This window comes from Mesoplodon mirus (assembly GCF_964341445.2).
Source record: "Mesoplodon mirus genome assembly, chromosome: 14".
Taxonomy (NCBI): Eukaryota; Metazoa; Chordata; class Mammalia; order Artiodactyla; family Ziphiidae; genus Mesoplodon; species Mesoplodon mirus.
In genome coordinates this window covers 50,966,820-50,980,412 of record NC_138990.1, presented here as the reverse complement: position 1 = coordinate 50,980,412, position 13,593 = coordinate 50,966,820, and the positions used below count along the sequence as shown (strand labels likewise).

General features: G+C 39.6%; 1 protein-coding gene across 4 annotated transcripts in view; it reads right to left on the bottom strand.

Moving 5' to 3' along the window:
- LTBP1 (latent transforming growth factor beta binding protein 1) overlaps window positions 1-13,593 on the bottom strand; it is a 429,217-nt gene that overhangs the window by 370,130 nt on the left and 45,494 nt on the right. For all 4 annotated transcript variants that reach the window (XM_082641886.1, XM_082641887.1, XM_082641888.1 and 1 more), the window contains exon 3: window positions 2,639-2,936. In XM_082641886.1, coding sequence (XP_082498012.1) covers window positions 2,639-2,936 — 298 coding nt within the window. The remainder of the gene's footprint in view (window positions 1-2,638; window positions 2,937-13,593) is intronic.

The following is a 13,593-nucleotide window of genomic DNA, read 5'->3' as shown; positions in this document are numbered from 1 at the left end:
AAAATGGTCCTATCATATGTGCCTCCTTGACAGTTTAAATTTCAGGTGATCGGGTCATTACCTAAATTCATCAGTGGGCCAACTGTACCCCTTCCTTTGTACCCCTCTCAAGTGAGAGCTCATCTATCATTTCAAAATCTCCTTAAGAGCAGAATTGGATCTTGTACATCTTAATACTCCCTGCAGTACCCAGATAACAGGGCAACTGACAAAAGTTTATTAGGAAAACATCAGAATTATTAGCATCTTGGGCCATCTCTTCTCCTCACCCAAAAGCACGCAGTAGGCACACCCATAAACACATGCCTATAACAATGTGATCGTAAAAACCATCTTCATTCAGCAGATGAGGTCTCTGAAGCAAATTATCTAATGACTTTTATTTTCCCAAAGCCAAGTTGGAGCTGAAACCTTAGCCTCCCCTTTGACTCACAACATTCTTGTCTAAATTACACTGCTGCTACCAAAAAAAGAAAAAAGGGGGAGGGGGGAAAAGGTTGCTCCTTTATCTGACATCTGACATATGGTTCTCACTAACAATCCATATATACACATCATAGAGGGTCAAATTCTAACAGGGGATGGTGATATTCAGGATAAATAATGTCGCTTGTAAATGACTTCACAGCTTATGTAAGTAATAATGCTAGAAAAAAATAACTGCAATGCACAGTAATCTGACTCTTGATTGCCAAGGCACAGTTCAACACAGAATTGTTCTTTGTTTTTAAGATCCAGAACAATGCAGGGAGATATCTAGCTATGATATAATCAATGCTTTATATTATTTCAAAGACACATGTTCTGACACAAAAAACCACTACTATCCTTTAGAGAAGGGGTCAGCAAACTACATTTCAGGGGCCAAAGCTGGCCCACACAAGCTGTTTCTGTATGGCCCATAAGCTAAGAATGATTTTTACATTTTTAAATGGTTGAGAAAAAAAATCAAAAGAATAATATTGCATGCCATGAAATTTATATGAAACTCAAATTTCAACATCCATCAATAAAGTTTTATTAGAGCACTCACACTCATTCACTTAAGAATTATCTATGGCTGCTTTTGTGCTAAGGGCGGCAGAACTGAGAAGCTGCAATAGAAACCATATGTCCCACAAAGCTACAAATAGTTACTATCTGGCCCTTTACAGAGAAAGTCTGCCACCCTTTACACTTCAGGGCATGGATGCTGGAGCCTGGCTGCCTCCATTTAAAGCCTAATATGTATTCTCCTTATTCTGCCTCTGTTTAAATCCTAACACTTATTATTCACTTATTAACTGTGGACCTTGAATACATTACTTAAGCACTCTGCACCTCAGTTTCCTCATCTGTAAAATGGGGTTTGTAATGGCACCTACCTGATGGGGTATCACTGTGAGTTATAAATGAACAATCATACAAATCACGTGAAACAGTACCTGGCATGCAGTAAGCAGTTACTAGGTACTGGCTATAACTACAATTCCTTCTTCTTGAGGGCTGCAGGATGTGTTTTCCAGTTGAAATGGTAGCAAAGTGCTTAGATTCCAGCACAGCCTCCCAAATCCCTTTATCATGGTAGAATTGAAGAGTGAGGCAAGAAGAAATGAGAGGGAAAAAATGAAAAGAAGAGGACTGAGGAGGGAACAAGAGAAAGGAAAAAGTTATCAGGACCCCACTCATCAGGGACAGTAGGTGGCCTACTCAAAGGGGAAGTATAAATTAGGATAATTTCATCTGTAGTAACAGATTAAATAACTTCTGTGGGCTGACGGGATACTAATCACCAGGTGGAAGCTATCCCGGGGGGTTGGTGGGGAAAGCATTCAAAATTCCAAGCAAGTGACTTACAGATGAACTGCTGGGTCATTTTTAAGTTGAGAACTTCCTGTATTTTACATTCCTAGACAAATGACAAGTGATAGCTGCAGTAATTCTGCATCTTGTCATCCATGTAGGGTAGCTAATTAAAAGGAAACAATTTGTGTAAGGACCCTGTCCTTACAGAGTTCTCATTTTGTTCAGAATAGCACTTACTTCCTAACGCTAAGAAAAAAAAACATGCTCCCATAAATAAAACACAAGCTCATTCACCAAAAATGGACCTGCATGGCAACTGGGAGGTAAACATGGTGTTTAATAGAAGATACACTTAACCTGTTACCAAGGTGCAGAAATTCTCTTTCCCAGGACTCACTTTCACTTGAATACCTTCTTTGTGGAAAGATGAGTTCCTACCTTTTCCATGTACCTTTAAAAATCACACTCACAGTTTCTCTTTTTAAATTATGACTTCAAAAACTTGAAAGCACCCCCCACCTCGAAAAAAGAGAATTGTTTAACTCACAACTCCACCATAACCAAACAACTACCTCTATTATTCCCTTCCAACCTTGATCCCCTTAATCCTCACTACTGCTTTGCTTAATGCTTATGGTAAATCTTCCCTGCAGAGGCTAAACACACACATCAAGTATTTTTAAGACACTTGATGTGTAAACATAACATGTAAAACCTTAAGAAAAGGAAAGAAGGACATTACTATCCAAGTGATTTCTGCAAATTGTGCAGGAAAAAGAGAGTGATTTAAAGCAATGCATCCAAGAGAGAACTTAAGATGCTCCTGAGCTGGAGGCAAGTTCAAAACACTCACTGAGAATGTATCTGCTGGGAGAGTCCCATTGAAGGCTTCGGCTTGAGGGTCAAGGTCATCTGGGCCACAGGACTGACTCTTGGTAGAGTGTCTGCCTTCTTAGATGAAGTGTGCTTTGCTGCTTGCTCAGGAGGGACCCAGGAGGAAGCAGCCACAGGACTCTGCCCTCCAAACACTGGTGACGAGGTGTCCTGGGCAGCTGTTGTCTCACAGGCTTTGCCCTTGGTCCCTGGTTTACACACACAGAGTTGAGGCCGGAGACACATCCCTCCATTCTGACATGGAGGAACACAGCTTGCTGCAGAAAGAAATAGAAGACACACTTTGAAGAAAAGCATTGTAGACTTTACTAATTCTTCCAAAGGCTTACCAGTAGCATCGGGCTATCCCTCAATAAAACAAAATGATGATGATGTTGATGATGATGACGATAATAGATAATATTTATTAATGGCTTCCTATGTGCCAGGCATTATTCTAATAGATATCGACAAATTTAACCCCCCAGCAACTGTTTTAAGTAGATACTTTATTTTGCTCATTTTACTGATGAAGAAAGAGGCACTGGGGTTATATAATTTGCCAAAGGTCACGCAATCATTAGTAAATAGAAGAGCTGGGATTTGAATTCAAGTGAACTGGCTCCAAAGTCATCATTCTTAACCGCTTTACTATAGCTGCCACTCAGAAATGCATCAGAAATACAGGGAAAAGAAGAAAGTATCCTGCCCTTCTTTTTAAGTTGTGTTCTGTGGCTTAAGTTTAAATTTTAGGCATCCAAACAACATTTGGCAAAAAACAAAAGCCCAATTCCAAACCCAAACCCCCAAAAGTGTTACAGCCTTCATCTTGCATAAGCTATCAGAGCTTGGAGTGACTGTTTCAGAAATCTAGTCCAACCTACTTTTTTTTTTTTTTTTGAGAGAGAGAAAAACCAAGGGCAGGAAGGTTGAGAGTTAACCTTTATATATATATATACACACACATATATATATACACACACACATATATATACATATATATATGCATAGGTTTTTTCTTTTTTTAAGCAAGTACATCCCTAATCTTATAACAAAAGGCAACCAAAAAGAAACAACCTCTTTATCTCCTATTAACTAGGATGCATGTACTTTGAATCACCAGACTTGTGGCCGAGCAGAGTTTTAAAGTCAGCAGGGCTATGGGTCACGGGTAGGGTGAGTGGATTTTATCATAGGCAAGGTCCCCTGGGAGTTTAGATGTTACTGACTTAAATTTTATGAACATCATAGGCCTATGGACATGATTCCTTCAGTCCCTTCTTTATTTGTCCAAATTAATTTATTTAAATGAACCTTTTGCTATTAGCCCACCGCTGACTTAAACTCTTTGTCCTGAGGCAGATCCCAACACTAAATCTCCCATAAAATTCAGCACAAGGTTCAGTCTACAAACAACCACAAAATAGATGAGGAATATGAACCAGAGGAGGCTCAGTTACGGAGGAACCAAATGACCAAGACCTAAAAGCCCTGAAACCTACTGATTTTCTATAAACAAGAGAAGATACTTTTCCTATCTCCCTACAATTCCTATTAATTACAGCAAATAATGATAACAAATGGCTGTCAAGTGTCAGAATACTAAGCTGACAAATTTTCTAAAAATTTGGAAGGATTCTTGGGAGAAAAATAATAAAAGGAAATTTAAATGCAGCCAGCTCCTGAAGTGACCTTGGGGTAAGTTACTTAAGCTTGGCCTCTGCACCTGTACAAGCCCAGGGGCAGGGGGGAGGGCAGTAGCTGCTTGTTCTAAAATGGTCCCCGAGGGCTCTTTCCATATTAGGCTTCTAGAATTCAAAGTCAAAAGCTATGCACTTCTGAAGTTCACGATTCTAATTTATCAGCGTTTTCCTGGCCGAGGGATGATCATTAGGTCCCTACTCGGCCACGGTTATTTATGGAATGTCACAGGAATGGAAATGGGCTCCACCCAGAGAGAACAGAAGTGGCCACAAGCGAGGACTGGATGGGGCTTTCAAAGCTGAGACTCTGCCAGAGATCACCCCCCACCCCCCGGCACTTTCATGTATACATTCTCTTCATGCTTTCAATTAGAAACATGTTTCAGTTTAACATCTGAGAATGATTTCCACTTCTCCTCCCTCCCAAGGTGTACTGCAAATGTCTACAAATCTACCAGGAAGGCTGCACGCCAGAAGAGGCTTACAAAAGCTGGTACCTAGATGGAAGCCAAGCACCAAAATCTTCCCCAAACCACTGAGAATATGCAACAAGGGCCTATCTTGAGGAGGACATGGATGGGTTAGAAGTATAACAGGGTAGCGATTTTCTTTTAACCTTTCAAATTTTGCATGTGGTAGGGTGAGGGGAGTGCGGAAAGAATAATTCAGGAAAAAAATAACTTTAAACTCACACAGAAAAGAACATATGACATACCAGTATAACTATATACAATAACACCCTTTCACACTAAGTCTGAAAAGACAATAAGGAGAATGATTAGACAATTTCCTCTTCCACCTTCCCCATTGGGCTCCAACAGCAGCCTCCTGGAGCATGCAGACAGGAGGGGCTGGCTTAAACTGGGGGCAGGGACAGATTCCCTAATTGCCAAGACAAGCCCCTCCCCTGACACGAAAAGCAAAACGCAGGTTCTGCAACCACATTTTGTCAAGCCCTTTTTCGTGTGGTATTTGGACCTTCTGCAATAGCGGTTCCCACGTGTCACTTCTCAAACTGTGGTGCTTGGACCAGCAGCAGCATCACCTGGAAACACTTTAGAAATGCACATTCTTGGGCTGCCCCGGTCTGCTAAATCCCAAACTAGAGCCCAGCAATCTGATTGCCCTCCAGGTGAGTCTGATGCTCACTCCAGTTTGAGAACCACTGACACAGGATTTGGAAATTGGCAGCCTTCCACCAAAGTTTTTTGAGAACTTACATTTTTATCACTGCAAGTTTGGTATTTTCACACTACAATGGCTTTTATGTGACTGAATTCTTGCCGTGACAGACGTGTTTGTCTTATGTTGCCCTTCTGTTTTTAATGCAAAAAATTAAAAGTTTTTTCCATGTGACCAAATTCTCAAGATAATTATGGGTCCCTTCCAAACGTTTATACATTTGTCACCATCTACTTCATGGCCAATGTAAAAATTTGTAGGCATTTATGAGAAAACTGTTATTATTTTTTTTAATTGAAGTATAGTTGACTTACAGTATTTCACTGGTTTCAGGTGTCAGCATAGATATTTAGTATATTTACAGATTACTCCATGAAAAGTTATTATAAGATAAGGGCTATAATTCCCTGTGCTATACAATATATCCTTGTTGCTTATCTATTTCATACATACTAGTTTATATCTGTTAAACCCATACCCCTAATTTGTCCCTCCTCCCTTCCCTCTCCCCTTTGGTAACCACTAGTTTGTTTTCTGTGACTCTGTTACTGGAAAAAACTGTTATTCTAACTGAGGTTCTGAACTATGTGGAATATTTTAACTCTTACAGAAGTTCTTTAAAATGTTTTCCACTAGGGCTTCCCTGGTGGCACAGTGGTTGAGAATCTGCCTGCTAATGCAGGGGACACCAGGGTTCGAGCCCTGGTCTGGGAAGATCCCACATGCCGCGGAGCAACTAGGCCCGTGCGCCACAACTACTGAGCCTGCGCGAGTGGAGCCTGTGCTCCGCAACGAGAGGCCACGACAGTGAGAGGCCCGCGCACCACAATGAAGAGTGGGCCCTGCTCGCCGCAACTAGAGAAAGCCCTCGCACAGAAATGAAGACTCAACACAGCCAAAAATAAAAATAAATAAATTAAAAGAAGGCTCAACATTTAAAAAAATAAAATAAAAAATAAAAAATAAATTAAAAAAAATGTTTTCCACCAGTTGGTTCTGCATTTGCCTGGCCAGCTGTGGTTGAACACAATGAGTAAACACTACATCAAGATCTTATCAGTGGGACTTCCCTGGTGGCACAGTGGTTAAGAATCCACCTGCCAATGCAGGGGACGTGGGTTCAAGCCCTGGTCCAGGAAGACCCCACATGCCGCGGAGCAACAAAGCCCATGTACCACAACTACTGAGCCTGTGCTCTAGAGCCCACGAGCCACAATTACTGAGCCCATGTGCCACAACTACTGAAGCCCACGCGCCTACAGCCCGTGCTCCACAACAAGAGAAGCCACTGCAACGAGAAGCCCACACACCACAAGAAGAGTAGCCCCCACTCGCCACAACTAGAGAAAGCCTGTGCACAGCAACGAAGACCCAACGCAGCCAAAAAAACAAATTAATTAATTACTAAAAAAAAACCCTTTTTTTTTAATTAGAAAAAAGATCTTAGCAGTGGTGTGGGCAGTGGTTCTCAGGCTTTGCAGCACATTAGAATCACCTGGGGAGCTTTTAAAAACTCTCAAAACCCAGGCCTAACTCCAGGCTGATTGAATCAGAATATCTGGGGGAAGGGGCTCATGCATCAGTTTTAGTTTTGTTTTTCAGTTTTTTAAACTCTCTAGGTGATTGCAATTTGCAGCCAAACTTGAGAGCCAGTAGGTGAGGGAACAAAATCCTACCAGACTTGCTGACAGACTAATCTTCCCGAAGTGCAGCTTTTAATTTTTTTCTCTCCGTTTAAAAATTTTCAACACATTTTAGCTGCCCTTGAGATACATTCAAGACCCTCTACATCTGGACCCCAACCCCCCCTTTCCACCCTCAGTGCCCCATGGTCCATCCCTGCAAAAGTTCACCCCTTCCTGCCTCTGCACACCCGGTGCCCTGTCCTGAAACACGGACCGGCCCCTCAAGCTCTTGCTCATCTGAAAGCTCCTCCTTCTCTGTGAAGTCCTTCCCAAACGCCCACCCCGACCTCCTGCACCATTTTTTATCACCTGAACCTCCTGCTCCTTTTTCATCATTCACTTCACATTTCACATATACTGTTACATACATTAATCATCTTTTAACAAAGCTCTTTTATTTCCCAACTAGAATACAAACCGTGAGGTCAGTTATAATTGGCTAACGCAAAACTTTTTGTACCCAAGGACAGGAGCCTGAACCTCATCTTGGTTGACTGATGTCAAAGTACAGCCATTTCTTTCCAAGAATGCTGGGATTTAAGAACATCTATAAAGGGAAGATAATAAGTGGGCTCTTAATCCATTACATAATAACAACTACGTCTCTGGGTTTGGTTTGCCAGTTGTTCAAACAGTCTCCAATCTTTCAAAGATGTTTTTAAATCAAAATTAATATTTAAATGAACTCTGCTCATGTACATGGTCTGCAGTGGCATTCTGCAGTATGCTGTTAAACAGTTTCAGAAGCCCAGATCCAATGTGTTCTAAAAGAACTTTGAAGGGTAGGGGCACTCAGAAACAAACTGGTTGTGGATTCACAGAAAAGAACATCACAATGGGCTGATAGGAGCTGTTACAAGGTACTAAACCTCCAGTACAAAAGCGCATTAGGGAATTAGCCTAAGACATTCAGGTGCAGTAGAAAAAAAAGCTTCTGAGAGATACTCAGTTTGTGAAAAGGAACCAGAAGTTGGGGGGAGCCCACCATTCATTAAGTAGATAATCCTGTAAGATGACTTCTCCTCGAGATAAGCACAGTGAATTAACCCTCTACCCTGTCCCCCATTCCAAACACAGAACAATCATTTTTAAGATTGTTTTCATGTTAAAGAAACGGATTTCCATGATGGAAACAGGTGGCCATGATGGAATAACTGTTACCAAACAAGCCTTTTTTTCCATAAACAACTAGGAAACTGGATGAAAGATATAAGACAACTGTTGCTAGATACCAGACAACTGGCAAGAGAGGACTGTGAATCCTAAGAGAAGGGCATAAAGAGGGGAGCCCTAGGATCACCCCAACCACCTGCAGGAAGCACTTGGCAGATCACCGCACAGGGAGGGAGCCCACGCACAGCGTGATGGAGGCTGAGTGGCCGGAATCTTCAGGGCAGAGTCCTAGAGAGGAGAGACCTGCACACAGAGATAGCCCAGAGATCTGCAGAGGGCTCAGGACTCTTCTCCTGATACTGAGCTGCACAGGCATAGGATGCAACAAACTATCCAGGACCTGTAAGCTGCAAATTCCCAGTCCTGACCCGCCAGAGTCAGGACATTCAGTACAGACCCCAGAATTAAACTCCCTTTAAGAGTAAAACCTCAATATAAAAATCAGGCAAGAACTGTACACAGAAGAAAACTCATACAAATCACAGTTAAGAATATAGATGCACAATTCCTAAATAAAATATTAGTAAATCAAATACGATGGTATTTCCAAAACAGAAAAGCAAGCCGAATTAATTCCAGAAATATAAGGATGGTTTTAAATGTCAGCAAATCTATCCATGGAATTCCACGTTAAAAATTAAATGAGAACTTGTCTCGATGAATGCATAAAATTTTCCAATAAAATTCATCACTTATTCATAATAACAAACAAAAACTGTTCGCCAACTAGGAATACAAAGGGATTTCCTTGTTCTGGTAAACAGTAACTACAGCAAATCCCACACACAAAGAGTATACCAAAACCTACAGCAAATATTATGAGGAAACTGTAGAAACATTCCTATCAAAGCTGGAAACAAGTCTAAATGCCCACAATAACCTCTACCGCTGATGTTATATTGTAAGTCCCAGCCAACCTGGCAAAACAAGAAAAAAGAAATAAAGGTCTAAGAAGTAGGAAGGGAGAAACAAATGTATCATTATTTTAGTTTACCTATGTGTCTATGTAGATAATCCAAAAGGTTCTACAAGCTACCATAACTGATAAGAATGTGGTACCAGTTCAGAAATAGAAAACAGATCAATGAAATTTAACAAAAAGCTTAGAAACAGACTCAAATATAAATGGAGACTTGCAACATGATGGAGAAGGTATAACAGATCTACAGAAAAACAATGGACTAAAAAACTGGGGTTGGAAAAGAAAGAGCCAACCATCTAAAAGAATCAAAACTAGATCCCTACCCCACTTAAGAATATACATACCAGATCTTTAAAATTTTTAAGAGGAAATGTGAGAGAATATCTTCATGGTTTGGAGGAAGAAAGAATTTCTCAAATGTGAAACAGTAAGTAAAAATCCAAAAGAATTGATGAACTTGACTAAAACAAAATTTAAAAGATACCGTACAAAACACTGAAACACAAATGATAAAGAGAAAACCTGCAATATATTTAACAAAGGATTAGTAACTAGATATATCAAGTATTCCTAAAAATCAATAGGAAAAAAAATGGACAAAGGACATGAATTGGCTATTCACAGATGATGAAATGTGAAATAAATGTGAGAAGATATTCAACCTCTCCAATTATCAGAGAACTGCAAATCAAAACAACATTGAGATGCAATTCTACACCCAAGACACTAGCAATAAGTCTGTTACCACCAAGTGTTAGCAAAGATACAGGGAAATGGGAACTCTTATATACTGCTCATGAGGGTAATTTGATACTCACCTCTGTGAAAAGCAATATGGCAATATTTAGTAAGGTTATAATGTGAAAACCCTAATACCCAGCAATTTCACTTCTAGGCTGTTATGTGCTCAAGCAGACATATACAGGAATGTTCATTGCCCACCAATTATAGTAGGAAAATAGTGGCATTGATAGATGAATTGATAAACTGTGGTATTTCATATAATGTAACAGTATACAGCAGTTAAAATCATGATCTAGATCTATATACCAAGCAACATGGATGAATCTTTTGAAAATAACATTGACTGAAGAAAGTAAATTATAGGATGCTACTTTGTAATACTGTTCTTTGTATGATATTATAATAACTGTCCATGTAATTTTTAAATACATAAAGCAATACTCATTGTTCTTATGGATACATAGGAAATCAACAAAAGCATAAAAATATGTACTACAGTCACACTAAATTCATGACAGTGACACCTCAGGGAAGGAAGCAGAACAATTCTAGAGAAGGAAATGGGTCACTTTATTGGAATTTTTTTCTTAAAAAAAAAAAAAAGATGGGGGGGTTTCCCTGGTGGTGCAGTGGTTGAGAGTCCGCCTGCTGATGCAGGGGACACGGGTTCGTGCCCCGGTCCGGGAAGATCCCACGTGCCGCGGAGCAGCTGGGCCCGTGAGCCATGGCTGCTGAGCCTGCGCGTCCAGAGCCTGTACTCTGCAATGGTAGAGGCCACAACAGTGAGATGCCTGCGTACCGCAAAAAAAAAAAAAAAAAAAAAAGAAAAGAAAGAAAAAGATGGATAGAAAGTATGACAACAGGTTAGACCTGTATTCACTGTGGGTAGTAGATACATAGGTGCTGACTATGGTAGCCTTTTTACTTTTCTGTATACCTTTCAATTAAAAAAAATTTTTTTAATAAGCCAACAAAAGGTAATTGAGTTGAAGATAGTTAAAACCTGACCCTTAATCACAGGGTGAAGGGATGATCATGGGGGTGAGGTTGGTCAAAGTGGCAGAAATTGCCAACATGACAATAATGAATTCAGTTTGCACAAAGTGGGCCTGCAGGAAGCCCACATCAAGACCTGGGTGAGCAGGATGGGCAACAAAATACTACTCCATCCTGGCTTCCAAGTCAGCCTTAGGAACACACTCATCATTTGAAAGAAATCCTCAATTTTTGCCCCAAACCATACTCTCAGATTTCTTCCACATTTGAATCCTACTCCATTTAACAAGCTGATCCTAATGTTCTTTAAAAGTTCAGTGACTGTATTTTTAGGAAGTATCCCATGCCCTGAAGCTTAGTCTCTATTGCTCTTATTTCCAAAAAAGTAACTCTTGATTATATTTAAAACTCGTCCCAGCCCACACAGGGCAAACAGAGTGACTCCCTGCCCCTTGCCTTTCTCTCCAAACAAGTTGCAGCATGTCGACTGCATGTGTCGCAGGGAGAAATGTGAGTCTAACTGTGTCTTCTGTGATCAGAGACAGCAGGTGAGAAATTGCTTTGCTGTGTGTGTCTTCACAGTAATTCCCAGCTGCCCTTTGAAGTCATTCAATAACACTAAGTGATATCAGATCACAAGAAACATAGCATGAGGTCACACAGTTTCATCTACCTCTCACTCTGTATGCTCCTTGTACCAAACCCAAATAAAATGCTGCACTTTTGTTGCAAATGTCTCTGGGTCTGCTTCCTCCAAAATCCCTAAGGAGCAAAAAAAACAGTAGTATAACACCCCAATGCCTTTTCTATCCAGCCTTGTGGAATAATGAAGAATTCCACGAAACCGAATGTTCTAGATAGGTGAACCATGCACCAACACATTTAATAACTCACGGGTTTTGATCGTTATGAACATCTCTACGAAAAACCTCAGATGTGTGTGTGCTTTCACTGTTCTCTCCCCTCCAAGCCAGGCTCTCTCCCTACCCTTTCTACGCTGTTTGCTTTTCTAATCTACTCTCAAGTGACAATTTAACCAAGCAGATAGTCAGATGGTTGAGCACAGCACAAATTACATGGGATACAAGTCACAAAAGTTGTGTGCAGAATTTCATGGCTTTATGAAGAGTTTACTGCCTTTATGTCAAGGACTGCACCCTCATCTGCCTGATTCCCCAGGAGCTGTGTTCTGGAAGGTGGAAGTTCTGGAAGCCTGAGCTCAGCAGGGGTAGCTTGTTACCATGTTATTTAATTTAAAATAGATGGTCAGCTGAGGCCAAACACACTCCTCCCCACGCCATGGGTAACTGAAATCACTCACGGAGTATAATATAATTAAGTCAGAAGTCATGTAGTGAAGAACTACCAGCAGTTTTTCTGAGTTCTGTTTCTGGTCTTATTACTGCCGTTTTATTAAGTTGTTTTTTTTTTTTAAGTCAGTGAAAAAGAAAACAAAGTTACAGATCTACAGTTTAGACTATGTAAATATTTAATTTAAAATAGCAAAAGCAAAAAAACAGAAAACTTTCAGAAAATGCTATTATATAGAAGGAACTGATAAAAGTTGTCTTTAACAAATTAAGACCAAAATCGAAAAAAATGAAAAAAGGCCAGAAATAGACAATTAAGACAAAAGAAAATACAATTAGTAAATAAACCTGTGGTATAATGTCTAAATTAATTAAGTCATCAAAGGAAATGCAAACTAAAACAAGGAGGTACACTATTATGGCTAATTAATTTTTTAAAAGGCATGTAAGAGTATTAATACAACATGTCACAAAGGTGGTAGCAAATTGAAACAAGCCTTTTAGAAAGCAGTTTAACAATATGTTTCAGGCTATTTCAGTAGCCTCATTTCTAGAAATTTACCCTAAGAAAATAGTTTAAAAAAGGAAATAACTATACACATACATATGTCCAGCTGTCCACAGCAGTGTTATTTATACCAATGAAAATGCAAAAGCAGCATATAGATTGAGTAAAATATGTCATTACAGCCTTTCAAAATTAGAATTTTAGTGATACTATAAATTTTTAAATATCAATACTATTAATGTGAATAAAAACACAAGGTTATTTTGCTATTCAGTCATTCATTAAGTACCTTCTCTAATAATAGTATAATTTTATTTTGTGCACTAACGCTAACACGTATGTATAATAAACACAAGTTTCTGATAAATCTTGGGTTTTACAGACTAAACTATTATGCACATATAAGGTATGATTATAAATGATATCTTTATAGTTCATTGGAAAGAAGACCATATATTTCTAAATAATAAATCTTTAATCTGTTTTAGTACCATCATAATATTTCTTCATTCATTATTCAAACATTGAGTCCCTCCCCCTTCTATACTAGCACTGTGCCAAGTACTGTAGATAAAAAGATGGAGAAGACAAATTTCCTGCTCTCATGAAGATCAGAGTCCAGTAGGGAAGACAGACAAGTATAAAAAAAAAAATCATCACCATACAGTATGTGTTGGAATAATAAAGGTATAGAAGAAATGAGGAGGAAGGG